Below are 13,473 nucleotides of genomic sequence, written 5' to 3'. Positions count from 1 at the left end.
GCAGTTAACTGCCTACCATGTATTGATGGAGGGACTTAACTGTCTTTCATGACCACCACATCACAAAATGCTGATTGTACCAGCATTGTAGCAGAAGCCAGAGGTGAGAGCCTGTTCATCACACAGGCACCTCTGGGTTCTGAGCTCTACCATATTAGTAGGGAGGAGATCAATCGACCACACGGCTCTTGACACTCAGTAGATCACTGATGGGTCATCGAGGGACACCACAGAATTCAGAGTGGAATAGAGTACACTCCAACAACCAGTGTGAAAACGAATATTTGTACTATATTTGCACTGTTGCAACAGCTGCAGCCTACCAAACAGCAGCCATGCTAAACAGACATCAGCAGGAATCCTATGAGTAGCTGAATGGGACTTCATCCAAGGCTGCTGTGGAAAGCACTGAGTTGCAAACATAATGAATACAATGACTGAACTCTTAACACTGTTTTAATAGTGTGGAGGATGCTTCACATGCTCTCCTCCACCATCCTGACCACACACAGGTGTCTCCCCTTGGCCCCCTGCAATATAAGAAGAAGACAAGAATCTAATGATCATGGCGATTTGGAACACTATAGGAGAGGAAGGAACAGAAGACAGAGTTAGGGGAGGATATGGGTTTGGGGATGATCAAATAGTGGGAAGCAACCTTCCACCCCCATTCAGCAACTGACATGACCACATTTGTTGTTGTTGTTGTGGTCTTCAGTCCTGAGACTGGTTTGATGCAGCTCTCCATGCTACTCTATCCTCTGCAAGCTTTTTCATCTCCCAGTAACTACTGCAACCTACATCCTTCTGAATCTGCTTAGTGTATTCACCTCTTGGTCTCCCTCTAGGATTTTTACCCTCCACGCTGCCCTCCAATACTAAATTGGTGATCCCTTGATGCCTCAGAACATGTCCTACCAACCGATCCCTTCTTCTGGTCAAGTTGTGCCACAAACTTCTCTTCTCCCCAACCCTATTCCATACTTCCTCAGTAGTTATGTGATCTACCCATCTAATCTTCAGCATTCTTCTGTAGCACCACATTTCGAAAGCTTCTATTCTCTTCTTGTCCAAACTATTTATTGTCCATGTTTCACTTCCATACATGGCTACACTCCATACAAATACTTTCAGAAACGACTTCCTGACACTTAAATCTATACTCGATGTTAACAAATTTCTCTTCTTCAGAAATGCTTTCCTTGCCCTTGCCAGTCTACATTTTATATCCTCTCTACTTCATCCATCATCAGTTATTTTGCTCCCCAAATAGCAAAACTCCTTTACTACTTTAAGTGTCTCATTTCCTAATCTAATTCCCTCAGCATCACCCGACTTAATTAGATTACTTTCCATTATCCTTGTTTTGCTTTTGTTGATGTTCATCTTATATCCTCCTTTCAAGACACTGTCCATTCCATTCAACTGCTCTTCCAAGTCCTTTGCTGTCTCTGACAGAATTACAATGTCATTGGCGAACCTCAAAGTTTTTATTTCTTCTCCATGAATTTTTAATACCTACTCCAAATTTTTCTTTTGTTTCCTTTACTGCTTGCTCAATATACAGATTGAAAAACATCGGGGAGAGGCTACAACCCTGTCTTACTCCCTTCCCAACCACTGCTTCCCTTTCATGTCCCTCGACTCTTATAACTGCCATCTGGTTTCTGTACAAATTGTAAATAGCCTTTCACTCCCTGTATTTTACCCCTGCCACCTTTAGAATTTGAAAGAGAGTATTCCAGTCAACATTGTCAAAAGCTTTCTCTAAGTCTACAAATGCTAGAAACGTAGGTTTGCCTTTCCTTAATCTTTCTTCTAAGATTAGTCGTAAGGTGAGTATTGCCTCACGTGTTACAGTGTTTCTACGGAATCCAAACTGATCTTCCCCGAGGTCGGCTTCTACTAGTTTTTCCATTCGTCTGTAAAGAATTCGTGTTAGTATTTTGCAGCTGTGACTTATTAAACTGATAGTTTGGTAATTTTCACATCTGTCAACACCTGCTTTCTTTGGGATTGGAATTATTATATTCTTCTTGAAGTCTGAGGGTATTTCACCTGTTTCATACATCTTGCTCACCAGATGGTAGAGTTTTGTCAGGACTGGCTCTCCCAAGATTGGCAGTAGTTCCAATGGAATGTCGTCTACTCTGGGGGCCTTGTTTCGACTCAGGTCTTTCAGTGCTCTGTCAAACTCTTCACGCAGTATCATATCTCCCATTTCATCTTCATCTACATCCTCTTCCATTTCCATAATATTGTCCTCAAGTACATCGCCCTTGTATAGACCCTCTATATACTCCTTCCACCTTTCTGCTTTGTCTTCTTTGCTTAGAACTGGGTTTCCATCTGAGCTCTTGATATTCATACAAGTGGTTCTCTTATCTCCAAAGGTCTCTCTAATTTTCCTGTAGGCAGTATCTATCTTACCCCTAGTGAGACAAGCCTCTACATCCTTACATTTGTCCTCTAGCCATCCCTGCTTAGCCATTTTGCACTTCCTGTCGATCTCATTTTTGAGACGTTTGTATTCCCTTTTGCCTGCTTCATTTACTGCATTTTTATATTTTCTCCTTTCATCAATTAAATTCAATATTTCTTCTGTTGCCCAAGGATTTCTACTAGCCCTCGTCTTTTTACCTACTTGATCCTCTGCTGCCTTCGCTACTTCATCCCTCAAAGCTACCCATTCTTCTTCTACTGTATTTCTTTCCCCCATTCCTGTCAGGTGTTCCCTTATGCTCTCCCTGAAACTCTGTACAACCTCTGGTTCTTTCAGTTTATCCAGGTCCCATCTCCTTAAATTCCCACCTTTTTGCAGTTTCTTCAGTTTTAATCTACAGGTCATAACCAACAGATTGTGGTCAGAGTCCGCATCTGCCCCTGGAAATGTCTTACAATTTAAAACCTGGTTCCTAAATCTCTGTCTTACCATTATATAATCTATCTGATACCTTTTAGTATCTCCAGGGTTCTTCCATGTATACAAACTTCTTTCATGATTCTAAAAACCAAGTGTTAGCTATGATTATGTTGTGCTCTGTGCAAAATTCTACTAGGCGGCTTCCTCTTTCATTTCTTAGCCCCAATCCATATTCACCTACTATGTTTCCTTCTCTCCCTTTTCCTACACTCGAATTCCAGTCACCCATGACTATTAAATTTTCATCTCCCTTCACAATCTGAATAATTTCTTCTATTTCATCATACATTTCTTCAATTTCTTCGTCATCTGCAGAGCTAGTTGGCATATAAACTTGTACTACTGTAGTAGGTGTGGGCCTCGTATCTATCTTGGCCACAATAATGCGTTCACTATGCTGTTTGTAGTAGCTTACCCGCATTCCTATTTTCCTATTCATTATTAAACCTACTCCTGCATTACCCCTATTTGACTTTGTGTTTATAACCCTGTAGTCACCTGACCAGAAGTCTTGTTCCTCCTGCCACCGAACTTCACTAATTCCCACTATATCTAACTTTAACCTATCCATTTCCCTTTTTAAATTTTCTAACCTACCTGCCCGATTAAGGGATCTGACATTCCACGCTCTGATCCGTAGAACGCCAGTTTTCTTTCTCCTGATAACGACATCCTCTTGAGTGGTCCCCGCCCGGAGATCCGAATGGGGGACTATTTTACCTCCGGAATATTTTACCCAAGAGGACGTCTTCATCATTTAATCATACAGTAAAGCTGCATGCTCTCGGGAAAAATTACGGCTGTAGTTTCCCCTTGCTTTCAGCTGTTCGCAGTACCAGCACAGCAAGGCCGTTTTGGTTATTGTTACAAGGCCAGATCAGTCAATCATCCAGACTGTTGCCCTTGCAACTACTGAAAAGGCTGCTGCCCCTCTTCAGGAACCACACGTTTGTCTGGCCTCTCAACAGATACCCCTCCGTTGTGGTTGCACCTATGGTACGGCTATCTGTATCGCTGAGGCGCGCAAGCCTCCCCACAAACGGGTAGGTCCATGGTTCATGGGGGGGATGACAACATTTATCAATCACAATTATGGGCATACGAACTGTATTCACAGATTAAGATTGAAACAGGGAGGAAATTGACTGTCTGAGCTCTGCAACAAACTTCAGCTAGTAATAGTAAATACACTGTTCAAAAATCACAAGAGGTCATGATATATTTTGGAAAAGGGCTGGAGACACAAGAAGATACCACCTATACTACATCACATGAAAGGATGCAAAAGATGAATTTAGAATAATTGGGTTATTTGCAAGAAGAAACAATCCGTTTGAGTTATGTGACATATCTTTGGTAATTCCCACTATAACAATAATCAATAAAAAGAGCAGATAATTAAGTAAAGCCCCAATCATCTTGGGTGTGTGTTAGGCTGCTACAGTGCTTTATGTCAGCTATTATTGGAGATGTTTTGTGTTTGCTTCTCTGCAGTCACAGAACTGGCTAATCCTGCTAGTTAGATGACGACCTACAGTATAAAATTACATTGTTGTTGTGGTCTTCAGACCTGAGACTGGTTTGATGCAGCTCTCCATGCTACTCTATCCTGTGCAAGCTTCTTCATCTCCCAGTACCTACTGCAACCTACATCCTTCTAAATCTGCTTGGTGTATTCATCTCTTGGTCTCCGTCTACAATTTTTACCCTCCACGCTGCCCTCCAATACTAAATTGGTGATCCCTTGATGCCTCAGAACATGTCCCACCAACCGATCCCTTCTTCTAGTCAAGTTGTGCCACAAACTTCTCTTCACCCCAATCCTATTCAACACCTCCTCATTAGTTATGTGATCTAACCATCTAATCTTCAGCATTCTTCTGTAGCACCACATTTCGAAAGCTTCTATTCTCTTCTTGTCTAAACAATTTATCGTCCATGTTTCACTTCCATACATGGCTACACTCCATACAAATACTTTCAGAAACGACTTCCTGACACTTAAATCTACACTCGATGTTAACAAATTTCTCTTCTTCAGAAACGCTTTCCTTCCCATTGCCAGTCTACATTTTATATCCTCTCTACTTTGACCATCATCAGTTATTTTGCTCCCCAAATACCAAAACTCCTTTACTACTTTAAGTGTCTCATTTCCTAATCTAATTCCCTCAGTATCACCTGACTTAATTCGACTACAATCCATTATCCTCGTTTTGCTTTTGTTGATGTTCAGCTTATATCCTCCCTTCAAGACACCATGCATTCCATTCAACTGCTCTTCCAAGTCCTTTGCTGTCTCTGACAGAATTACAATGTCATCGGCAAACCTCAAAGTTTTTATTTCTTCTCCATGGATTTTAATACCTACTCTGAATTTTTCTTTAGTTTCCATTACTGCTTGCTCAATATACAGATTGAATAACATCGGGGAGAGGCTACAACCCTGTCTCACTAACTTCCCAACCACTGCTTCCCTTTCATGCCTCTCAACTGTTATAACTGCCATTTGGTTTCCATACAAATTGTAAATAGCCTTTCGCTCGCTATATTTTACCCCTGCCACCTTCAGAATTTGAAAGAGAGTATTCCAGTCAACATTGTCAAAAGCTTTCTCTAAGTCTACAAATGCTAGAAACGTAGGTTTGCCTTTCCTTAATCTAGTTTCTAAGATAAGCCGTAGGGTCAGTATTGCCTCACGTGTTCCAATATTTCTACGGAATCCAAACTGATCTTCCCCAAGGTCGACTTCTACTAGTTTTTCCATTCGTCTGTGAAGAATTCGCGTTAGTATTTTGCAGCCGTGGCTTATTAAACTGATAGTTTGGTAATTTTCACATCTGTCAACACCTGCTTTCTTTGGGATTGGGATTATTATATTCTTCTTGAAGTCGGAGGGTATTTCGCCTGTCTCATACATCTTGCTCACCAGATGGTAGAGTTTTGTCAGGACTGGCTCTCCCAAGGCCATCAGTTGTTCTATTGGAATGTTGTCTACACCAGGGCCCTTGTTTCGACTCAGGTCTTTCAGTGCTCTGTTGAACTCTTCACGCAGTATCATATGTTCCATTTCCATAATATTGTCCTCAAGTACATCGCCCTTGTATAGACCCTCTATATACTATTTCCACCGTTTTGCTTTCCCTTCTTTACTTAGAACTGGGTTTCCATCTGAGCTCTTGATATTCATACAAGTGGTTTTCTTTTCTCCAAAGGTCTCTTTAAATTTCCTGTAGGCAGTATCTATCTTACTCCTAGTGAGATAAGCCTCTACATCCCTACATTTATCCTCTAGCCATCCCTGCTTAGCCATTTTGCACTTCCTGTCGATCTCATTTTTGAGACGTTTGTATTCCTTTTTGCCTGCTTCATTTACTGCATTTTTATATTTTCTCCTTTCATCAATTAAATTCAATATTTCTTCTGTTACCCAAGGATTTCTACTAGCCCTCGTCTTTTTACCTACTTGATCCTCAGCTGCCTTCACTACTTCATCCTTCAAAGCTACCCATTCTTCTTCTACTGTATTTCTTTCCCCCATTCCTGCCATTTGTTCCCTTATGCTCTCCCTGAAACTCTGTACAACCTCTGGCTTAGTCAGTTTATCCAGGTCCCATCTCCTTAAATTCCCACCTTTTTGCAGTTTCTTCAGTTTTAATCTGCAGTTCATAACCAATAGATTGTGGTCAGAGTCCACATCTGCCCCTGGATATGTCTTACAATTTAAAACCTGGTTCCTAAATCTCTGTCTTACCATTATATAATCTATCTAATACCTTTTAGTATCTCCAGGATTCTTCCATGTATACAACCTTCTTTCATGATTCTTGAACCAGGTGTTAGCTATGATTAAGTTATGCTCTGCACAAAATTCTACCAGGTGGCTTCCTCTTTCATTTCTTACTCCCAATCCATATTCACCTACTACGTTTCCTTCTCTCCCTTTTCCTACTACCGAATTCCAGTTACTCATGACTATTAAATTTTCATCTCCCTTCACTATCTGAATAATTTCTTTTATTTCATCATATGTTTCTTCAATTTCTTCGTCATCTGCAGAGCTTGTTGGCATATAAACTTGTACTACTGTAGTAGGCTTGGGCTTCGTGTCTATCTCAGCCACAATAATGCGTTCACTATGCTGTTTGTAGTAGCTTACCCGCATTCCTATTTTTTTTATTCATTATTAAACCTACTCCTGCATTACCCCTATTTGAATTTGTATTTATAACCCTGTACTCACCTTACCAGAAATCTTTATCCTCCTGACACTGAACTTCACTAATTCCCACCATATCTAACTTTGACCTATCCATTTCCCTTTTCAAATTTTCTAACCTACCTGCCCGATTAAGGGATCTGACATTCCATGCTCCGATCCGTAGAACGCCAGTTTTCTTTCTCCTGATAACGACGGCCTCATGAGTAGTCCCCGCCCGGAGATCCGAATGGGGGACTATTTTACCTCCGGAATGTTTCACCCAAGAGGACGCCATCATCATTAACCATACAGTAAAGCTGCATGCCCTCGGGGAAAAATTACAGCTGTAGTTTCCCCTTGCTTTCAACCGTTCGCAGTACCAGCACAGCAAGGCCGTTTTGGTTAGTGATACAAGGCCAGATCAGTCAATCATCCAGACTGTTGCCCCTGCAACTACTGAAAAGGCTGCTGCCCCTCTTCAGGAACCACGCGTTTGTCTGGCCTCTCAACAGATACCCCTCCATTGTGGTTGCACCTACGGAGACGACTATCTGTATCGCTGAGGCACGCAAGCCTCCCCACCAACGGCAAGGTCCATGGTTCATGGGGGGGAGCATAACATGATATACGAAGAAAGTGGGATGTTCACAACATAATTGCTATATTTCAGAAAGCTCTATACTCCATTGCCCATAGGAATGAAGTATGTGTCCAAAATTATATGTACAGAGTTATATAAATAAAAATAAATAAAGTTACCTACTGGGCTCAGTACATATGTCTTGTTGTGTCGATCCTGCAGAGTAAGCAGCTCTTCTGTGGTCCATCTACCTTAGAACAAAGAAAAGTAGACTCTTAGTAAATAATAAGATTTCAGGTAGTTGACATATGAACAAAAATAATCAATTTTTGAAAATATTATATAATTGGACAGATAAAAATTCTGCTCATCATGCCATGGAAAGATAAAACATATTAAAAAGGTTAAGTAAATGTTAATGTTCTTTCTGTTATAATGTCAAGTTGAACACATATATTTCAAAAGGACACAACACATATAAGTCACTGAGCAAGTTGACAAAGCAAGACATGTGAACACGGTCACATTCGAATGAGCACTGAGTCCAAGTCTAGCGGCCGCTGGCTGGCTGGCCGCTTAGGTGGCGCGGCTGCTGCATGGCTGGCAGACAGCGCCACATGTAGAGGACGCGTGTAATTGCGCGGCGGCACTTTGAATGATCGGCGAGTCACAACACTTTTCCCCGCTTTGAAATTTTTTCGCTGGTCTTGATGGAGGTGGCCTGTAGATTGCTAACATCCATAGGCGTTGTTTGACTGACCGTAAAGGTTCGAGGAGGAGGCTTCCCGTACAGACGGAAGTGTCCCCGATGATAACGGGTCGAGATGACAGGAGACGTAGGGGTCGAATCTGCTAGGGCCCCATGCACCAATCTGCCCGTTGCGGCAAGTACAGTTGATATAACAGGAGACATGGGCGATGTGTCGGCGTCCGTAGGAGAAGGAGGAGAGTAGAATGGCTCCGACAGATGATGGACATCTGGTTCCTGCATGGGCACGTCTCCTGGTGGCGTCCGTTCTTGTACTGGCACCGAGATGACGGTGAGAGGGCTGCGTTGTGAGTAATAAGAGATGCAATGATCCTGAGCGTCAGGTAGAGCCGAAGGTGGTGTAGCGGCATTCGGAAAAGGCGTTGCCGGCACACGAGGCCGAAGTTGGTCCGAATGATGCACTGCAACCCCCGTGTTTGTCTGGATTTCATACAGGCATAGGCCACGGTGTCGTAAGATGCGACCCGGACTCCATTTTGGCCGCCTGCCATATCCTCATACCCAGACAAGGTTGTCGGCGGTGAACCGGCCAAGCAAAGGCACCCGCGGCCATGAGGTGGAAGGCCGCAGAAGATGAAGTAGCGTGCGGGGCTGTCGGCCATGTAAGAGCTCAGCTGGGCTGTGGTCGCCCATGGGGGTGAAACGGTAAGAAGCCAGAAACTGGAGAAATGCATTATCAGCAACAGAAGAAGTCAGGAGTTTTCGCATCTGAGCCTTAAATGTGCAGACCAGTCGTTCAGCCTCACCGTTTGATTGTGGATGGAACAGAGGGGCCGTGACATGCATAACGCCGTGACAAGCACAAAAATCCGCAAATTCAGAAGAGGCAAATTGCGGACCATTATCAGTAACAAGAGTAGAGGGAAGGCCTTCCAAAGAAAAATTGTGGGTGAGAGCACTTATGGTTGCCGCGGTGGTAGGCGACGTGCAACGGACAATGAAATGAAAGTAGGCGTCAATTACGAGGAGCCAATAAGTACCTAAAACAGGTCCCACGAAGTCAGCATGAATGCACTCCCAGGGCTTCCCAGGCGAAGGCCATGGGGACAAAGATGACTTCGGGGCGGCGGCCTGTGACGCACAAGGGCCGCAAGCAGCGACCATGTGTGCTATTTCAGAGTCGATGCCAGGCCAGTACACATGACGGCGCGCCAGAGATTTTGTGCGAGACACACCCCAGTGCCCTTGGTGAAGGAGGCACAAGACTGAAGCATGCAAAGACGCAGGTACCACCACATGCGGCGAAGCATTGTCAGTGGAAAGGAGGATAACACCATCTCTAGCCGTGAGGCATTAGCGTAAAGTGTAGTAGTTCCGCAATGGGTCAGAAGTCTTAGCGGATGGACGCTCTGGCCAACCCTTCTGAATACAGCGTAAAACCCGGGAGAGGGTAGGATCAGAACCCATAGCAGCTGCCAGCTGGTCGCCGGTGATGGAGAATCCGTCCACAACCCACTGCTTGGCAACATCCCGGTCGAAACACAAAGGTTCGTCCCTATCCAATGCCAGATCAGGACCCATGGGAAGGCGAGACAGTGCATCAGCATTCGCATGTTGGTCTGTTGGCTGGAAATGAATCTCATATTGGAAACGAGACAAGTAAAGAACCCAACACTGGAGGCAGTGTGCAGCAATAGTCAGAAAATGACGATGATGGATGAAACAAGGAAACAAGTGGTTTGTGATCCGTAAAAAGGTGACATTTGGATCCGTAGAGAAAAACACCAAACTTATGAAGAGCATAAATAATGGCCAAAGCTTCTTTTTCAATTTGAGAATACTTTTGTTGGCCATCTGTGAGTGTTTTGGAGGCATAAGCAATGGGTTGTTCAGAGCCGTCAGAAAAACGGTGCGCAAGGACTGCACCGACCCCGTATTGAGAGGCATCCGTGGCAAGAACAAGATGTTGGCCAGGTCGATAAGTAGCCAGGCACGGGGCCTGTTTCAGCATAGTCTTTAATTTCTGGAAAGCCGCATCGCATTATGCGGACCAGTGAAAAGGCGCGTTTTTATGCAACCGGCGATGCAACGGCTGAGCCACTGACGCAGCAGATGCTAAAAACTTGTGATAGTATGCTACTTTCCCCAAGAAGGCCTTCAGTTCCTTAACAGATGTAGGGCGAGGAAGGTCATTGATCACAGCGACAGTTTGCTGAAGCGGACTAATACCATCCCGAGGGAGTTGAAAGCCCAAGTACATGATAGATGCCTGAAAAAATTGTGATTTCTGAAGATTACACTTAAGACCGGCAGTCTGTAAGACATGAAAAAGTGTGCGGAGGTTCTGAAGATGTTCTTCAGAGCTGGAGCCAGTGACAACAATGTCGTCCATGTAATTTACACTCCCAGGGACAGGGAGTAATAAGTGTTCCAAGAATCGCTGAAAGAGAGCAGGGGCGCTGGCTACCCCAAATGGCAATCGTTGGTACTGATAGAGGCCGAAAGGCGTGTTAAGGACCAGAAACTGCTGGGAAGCAGTGTCGAGAGGAAGCTGATGATAAGCTTCTGACAGGTCAATTTTAGAAAAATACTGGCCTCCAGCAAGTTTAGTGAACAATTCTTGAGGTCCGGACGTAGGGTAAGTGTCGATGAGGCATTGCGCATTTACAGTGGCTTTAAAATCGCCACAGAGACGAATATCACCATTCGGCTTAGCAACGACGACAGGAGAGGACCACTCACTGGAAATGACAGGAAGCAAGACCCCTGAAGTAGTGAGACGATCCAGCTCCCGTTTTATCCGATCACAAAGGCCCACTGAATGGGCTGAGCCCGAAAAAACTTAGGCCGAGCAGTGGGTTTGAGCGTGATATGAGCTACAAAATCGTTGGCATGGCCTAACATAGGAGAAAAAAGGGACGAAAATGTCATCGACAAGGAATCCAATTGAGCATACGGAATAGCATCAGAGACGATATTGACAGAGTCATCTATGAAGAACCCAAAAACGCGAAAGTCATCAAAACCAAAAAGATAGCATCAGAGACGATATTGACAGAGTCATCTATGAAGAACCCAAAAACGCGAAAGTCATCGAAACCAAAAAGATTCTCTGCGTTACTATGGTTGACCACAAATATGGGAATACTGCAAACGACGGATTTGTAAGATACCTCAGTATCAAATTGTCTCAAGAGAGAATTCTTCTGTTTATTGTACGTCCATAATTGCCAAATGACAGGTGATAGGAGTGGTGAACCCAACTGAAGATACGTCTGAGAATTAATGATAGTGGCAGCAGAACCAGTATCCACCTGCATGCGAACATCCTGACCAAGTATTTGGACAGTGAAGAATAACTTCCCTGAAAGGGAAGAAGTACAATTGACAGACAACACAGAATCAGAATCAGCATCATGTTCATGAAGATCATGTATGCGGTCGGATTTGCAAACCGAAGACACATGACCCCTCTTTTTGCAATTGTGACACACAGCCCAATGTTGGGGACAATCCTCGCATGAATGTTTCGTAAAACACCGCGGACATGACGGAAGTTGCCGGGGGTTTTGCTGCAGTTTCTTAGAGTGTTGTTTACGGTTAGGCTGAGGCTGCGCGTGGGAGCGTACTGCGGCCACGTCGGCTGGCGAGGATGCATCACACGCGCCGTCAACAGCGCACATAGGTTGTATTTCCCTGACGTCACCCCACACTTCTATTTGCGCCCCAGCGACGCGAGAAATTTCAAAAGACTGTGCGATGGATAGGACTTCATCTAGAGTCGGATTTGCCAACTGAAGGGCATGTTGCTTAACTTCTTTGTCGGGCGCCGACCGGATAATAGCATCCCGTACCATGGAATCGACATAGGATTCTTTGTGAATGTCAGTAACAAATTGACACTTTCGGCTGAGGCCGTGAAGTTCATCCAAGAGCGATAGGATTGATGCGGTTGTGTTTGACAACGATAAAAGGCAACACGAGAGGCTACCACATGCGTTTGCTTTTGAAAATAGACAGACAGAAGTGAGCACATTTCAGCAAAGGACAAAGATGCAGGATCTTTCAAAGGAGCCAATTGCAACAACAACCAATACATTCAAGGTGAAATCCAGGAAAGGAACAGAGACTTACATGTTTGTTCGACCCTGACATGAAATGCCAAGAAGTGCTGTCGAAGACATTTTTCATAATCAGACCAGTCTTCCACCGTCTCGTCGTAAGGAGAAAAAGGTGGTATAGACAACGATGAGAAATGTCCCGCATTTGATGCCCCGACGAAATCGTGAATCGCCGATGTTAGAAGCGTTTGCTGTTCAATGAGACCTTGCAATAGTTGCTCGACAGTAGCCAATATATTTCAAAACGACACAACACATATAAGTCACTGAGCAAGTTGACAAAGCAAGACATGTGTACACGGTAACATTCGAATGAGCACTGAGTCCAAGTCTAGCGGCCGCTGGCTGGATGGCCACTTAGGTGGCGCGGCTGCTGCATGGCTGGCAGACAGCGCCGCATGTAGAGGACGCGCGTAATTGCGCGGTGGCACTCTGAATGATCGGCGAGTCACAACACTTTCCTTCAAGGGGCACCACACAGACATGCAGAATTTTTTGCAAGAAATTGCTGCCATTTGATTGCTAACTGTTTCTTTATTTTACACAATCATGATTTCAGCTTTATAGCCATTCTCAAGTGCATGTAGAACAGCCAGTAAAAAAAAAAAAAAACACCCACCAACGTATTTCTGTTCTTATAGGCCAGCTGTCATATTACAGGATGTGAGTACATATTGAAGATACATAATATGGCTGACATGTGCACAGTGGAAAACAACTAACACACAGTTTGGGATCTTTAACAGCCAATATCTTCCTGTAACATGTGTTTATCACTTCTGCTGTGGTGGGCAAAATGTCAGACAGAATGAACCTCTTTTCGGGACATGATTTTGTTACAACTTGTTCTTGGTTCCTGCCATCCACCTGGCCTTAATTCACATTAATTTCTTCAGTCTCAGCATTCCTTCTTAGTAACTACTCCTTTCTTCACTCCCT

At 43.9% G+C, this 13,473-nt stretch overlaps 1 protein-coding gene across 2 annotated transcripts in view; it reads right to left on the bottom strand.

Annotated features, from left to right (window-relative positions):
* The window catches only part of LOC124612806 (probable proline--tRNA ligase, mitochondrial), a 124,574-nt gene that overhangs the window by 57,434 nt on the left and 53,667 nt on the right, over window positions 1-13,473 (bottom strand). For both annotated transcript variants that reach the window (XM_047141226.1, XM_047141225.1), the window contains one exon: window positions 7,888-7,955. In XM_047141226.1, the coding sequence (XP_046997182.1) occupies window positions 7,888-7,955 (68 nt within the window). The remainder of the gene's footprint in view (window positions 1-7,887; window positions 7,956-13,473) is intronic.

This window comes from Schistocerca americana, chromosome 4, assembly GCF_021461395.2.
Source record: "Schistocerca americana isolate TAMUIC-IGC-003095 chromosome 4, iqSchAmer2.1, whole genome shotgun sequence".
Taxonomy (NCBI): Eukaryota; Metazoa; Arthropoda; class Insecta; order Orthoptera; family Acrididae; genus Schistocerca; species Schistocerca americana.
The sequence above is the reverse complement of the archived record's forward strand: the minus strand, read 5'-3'. Positions and strand labels throughout refer to the sequence as shown.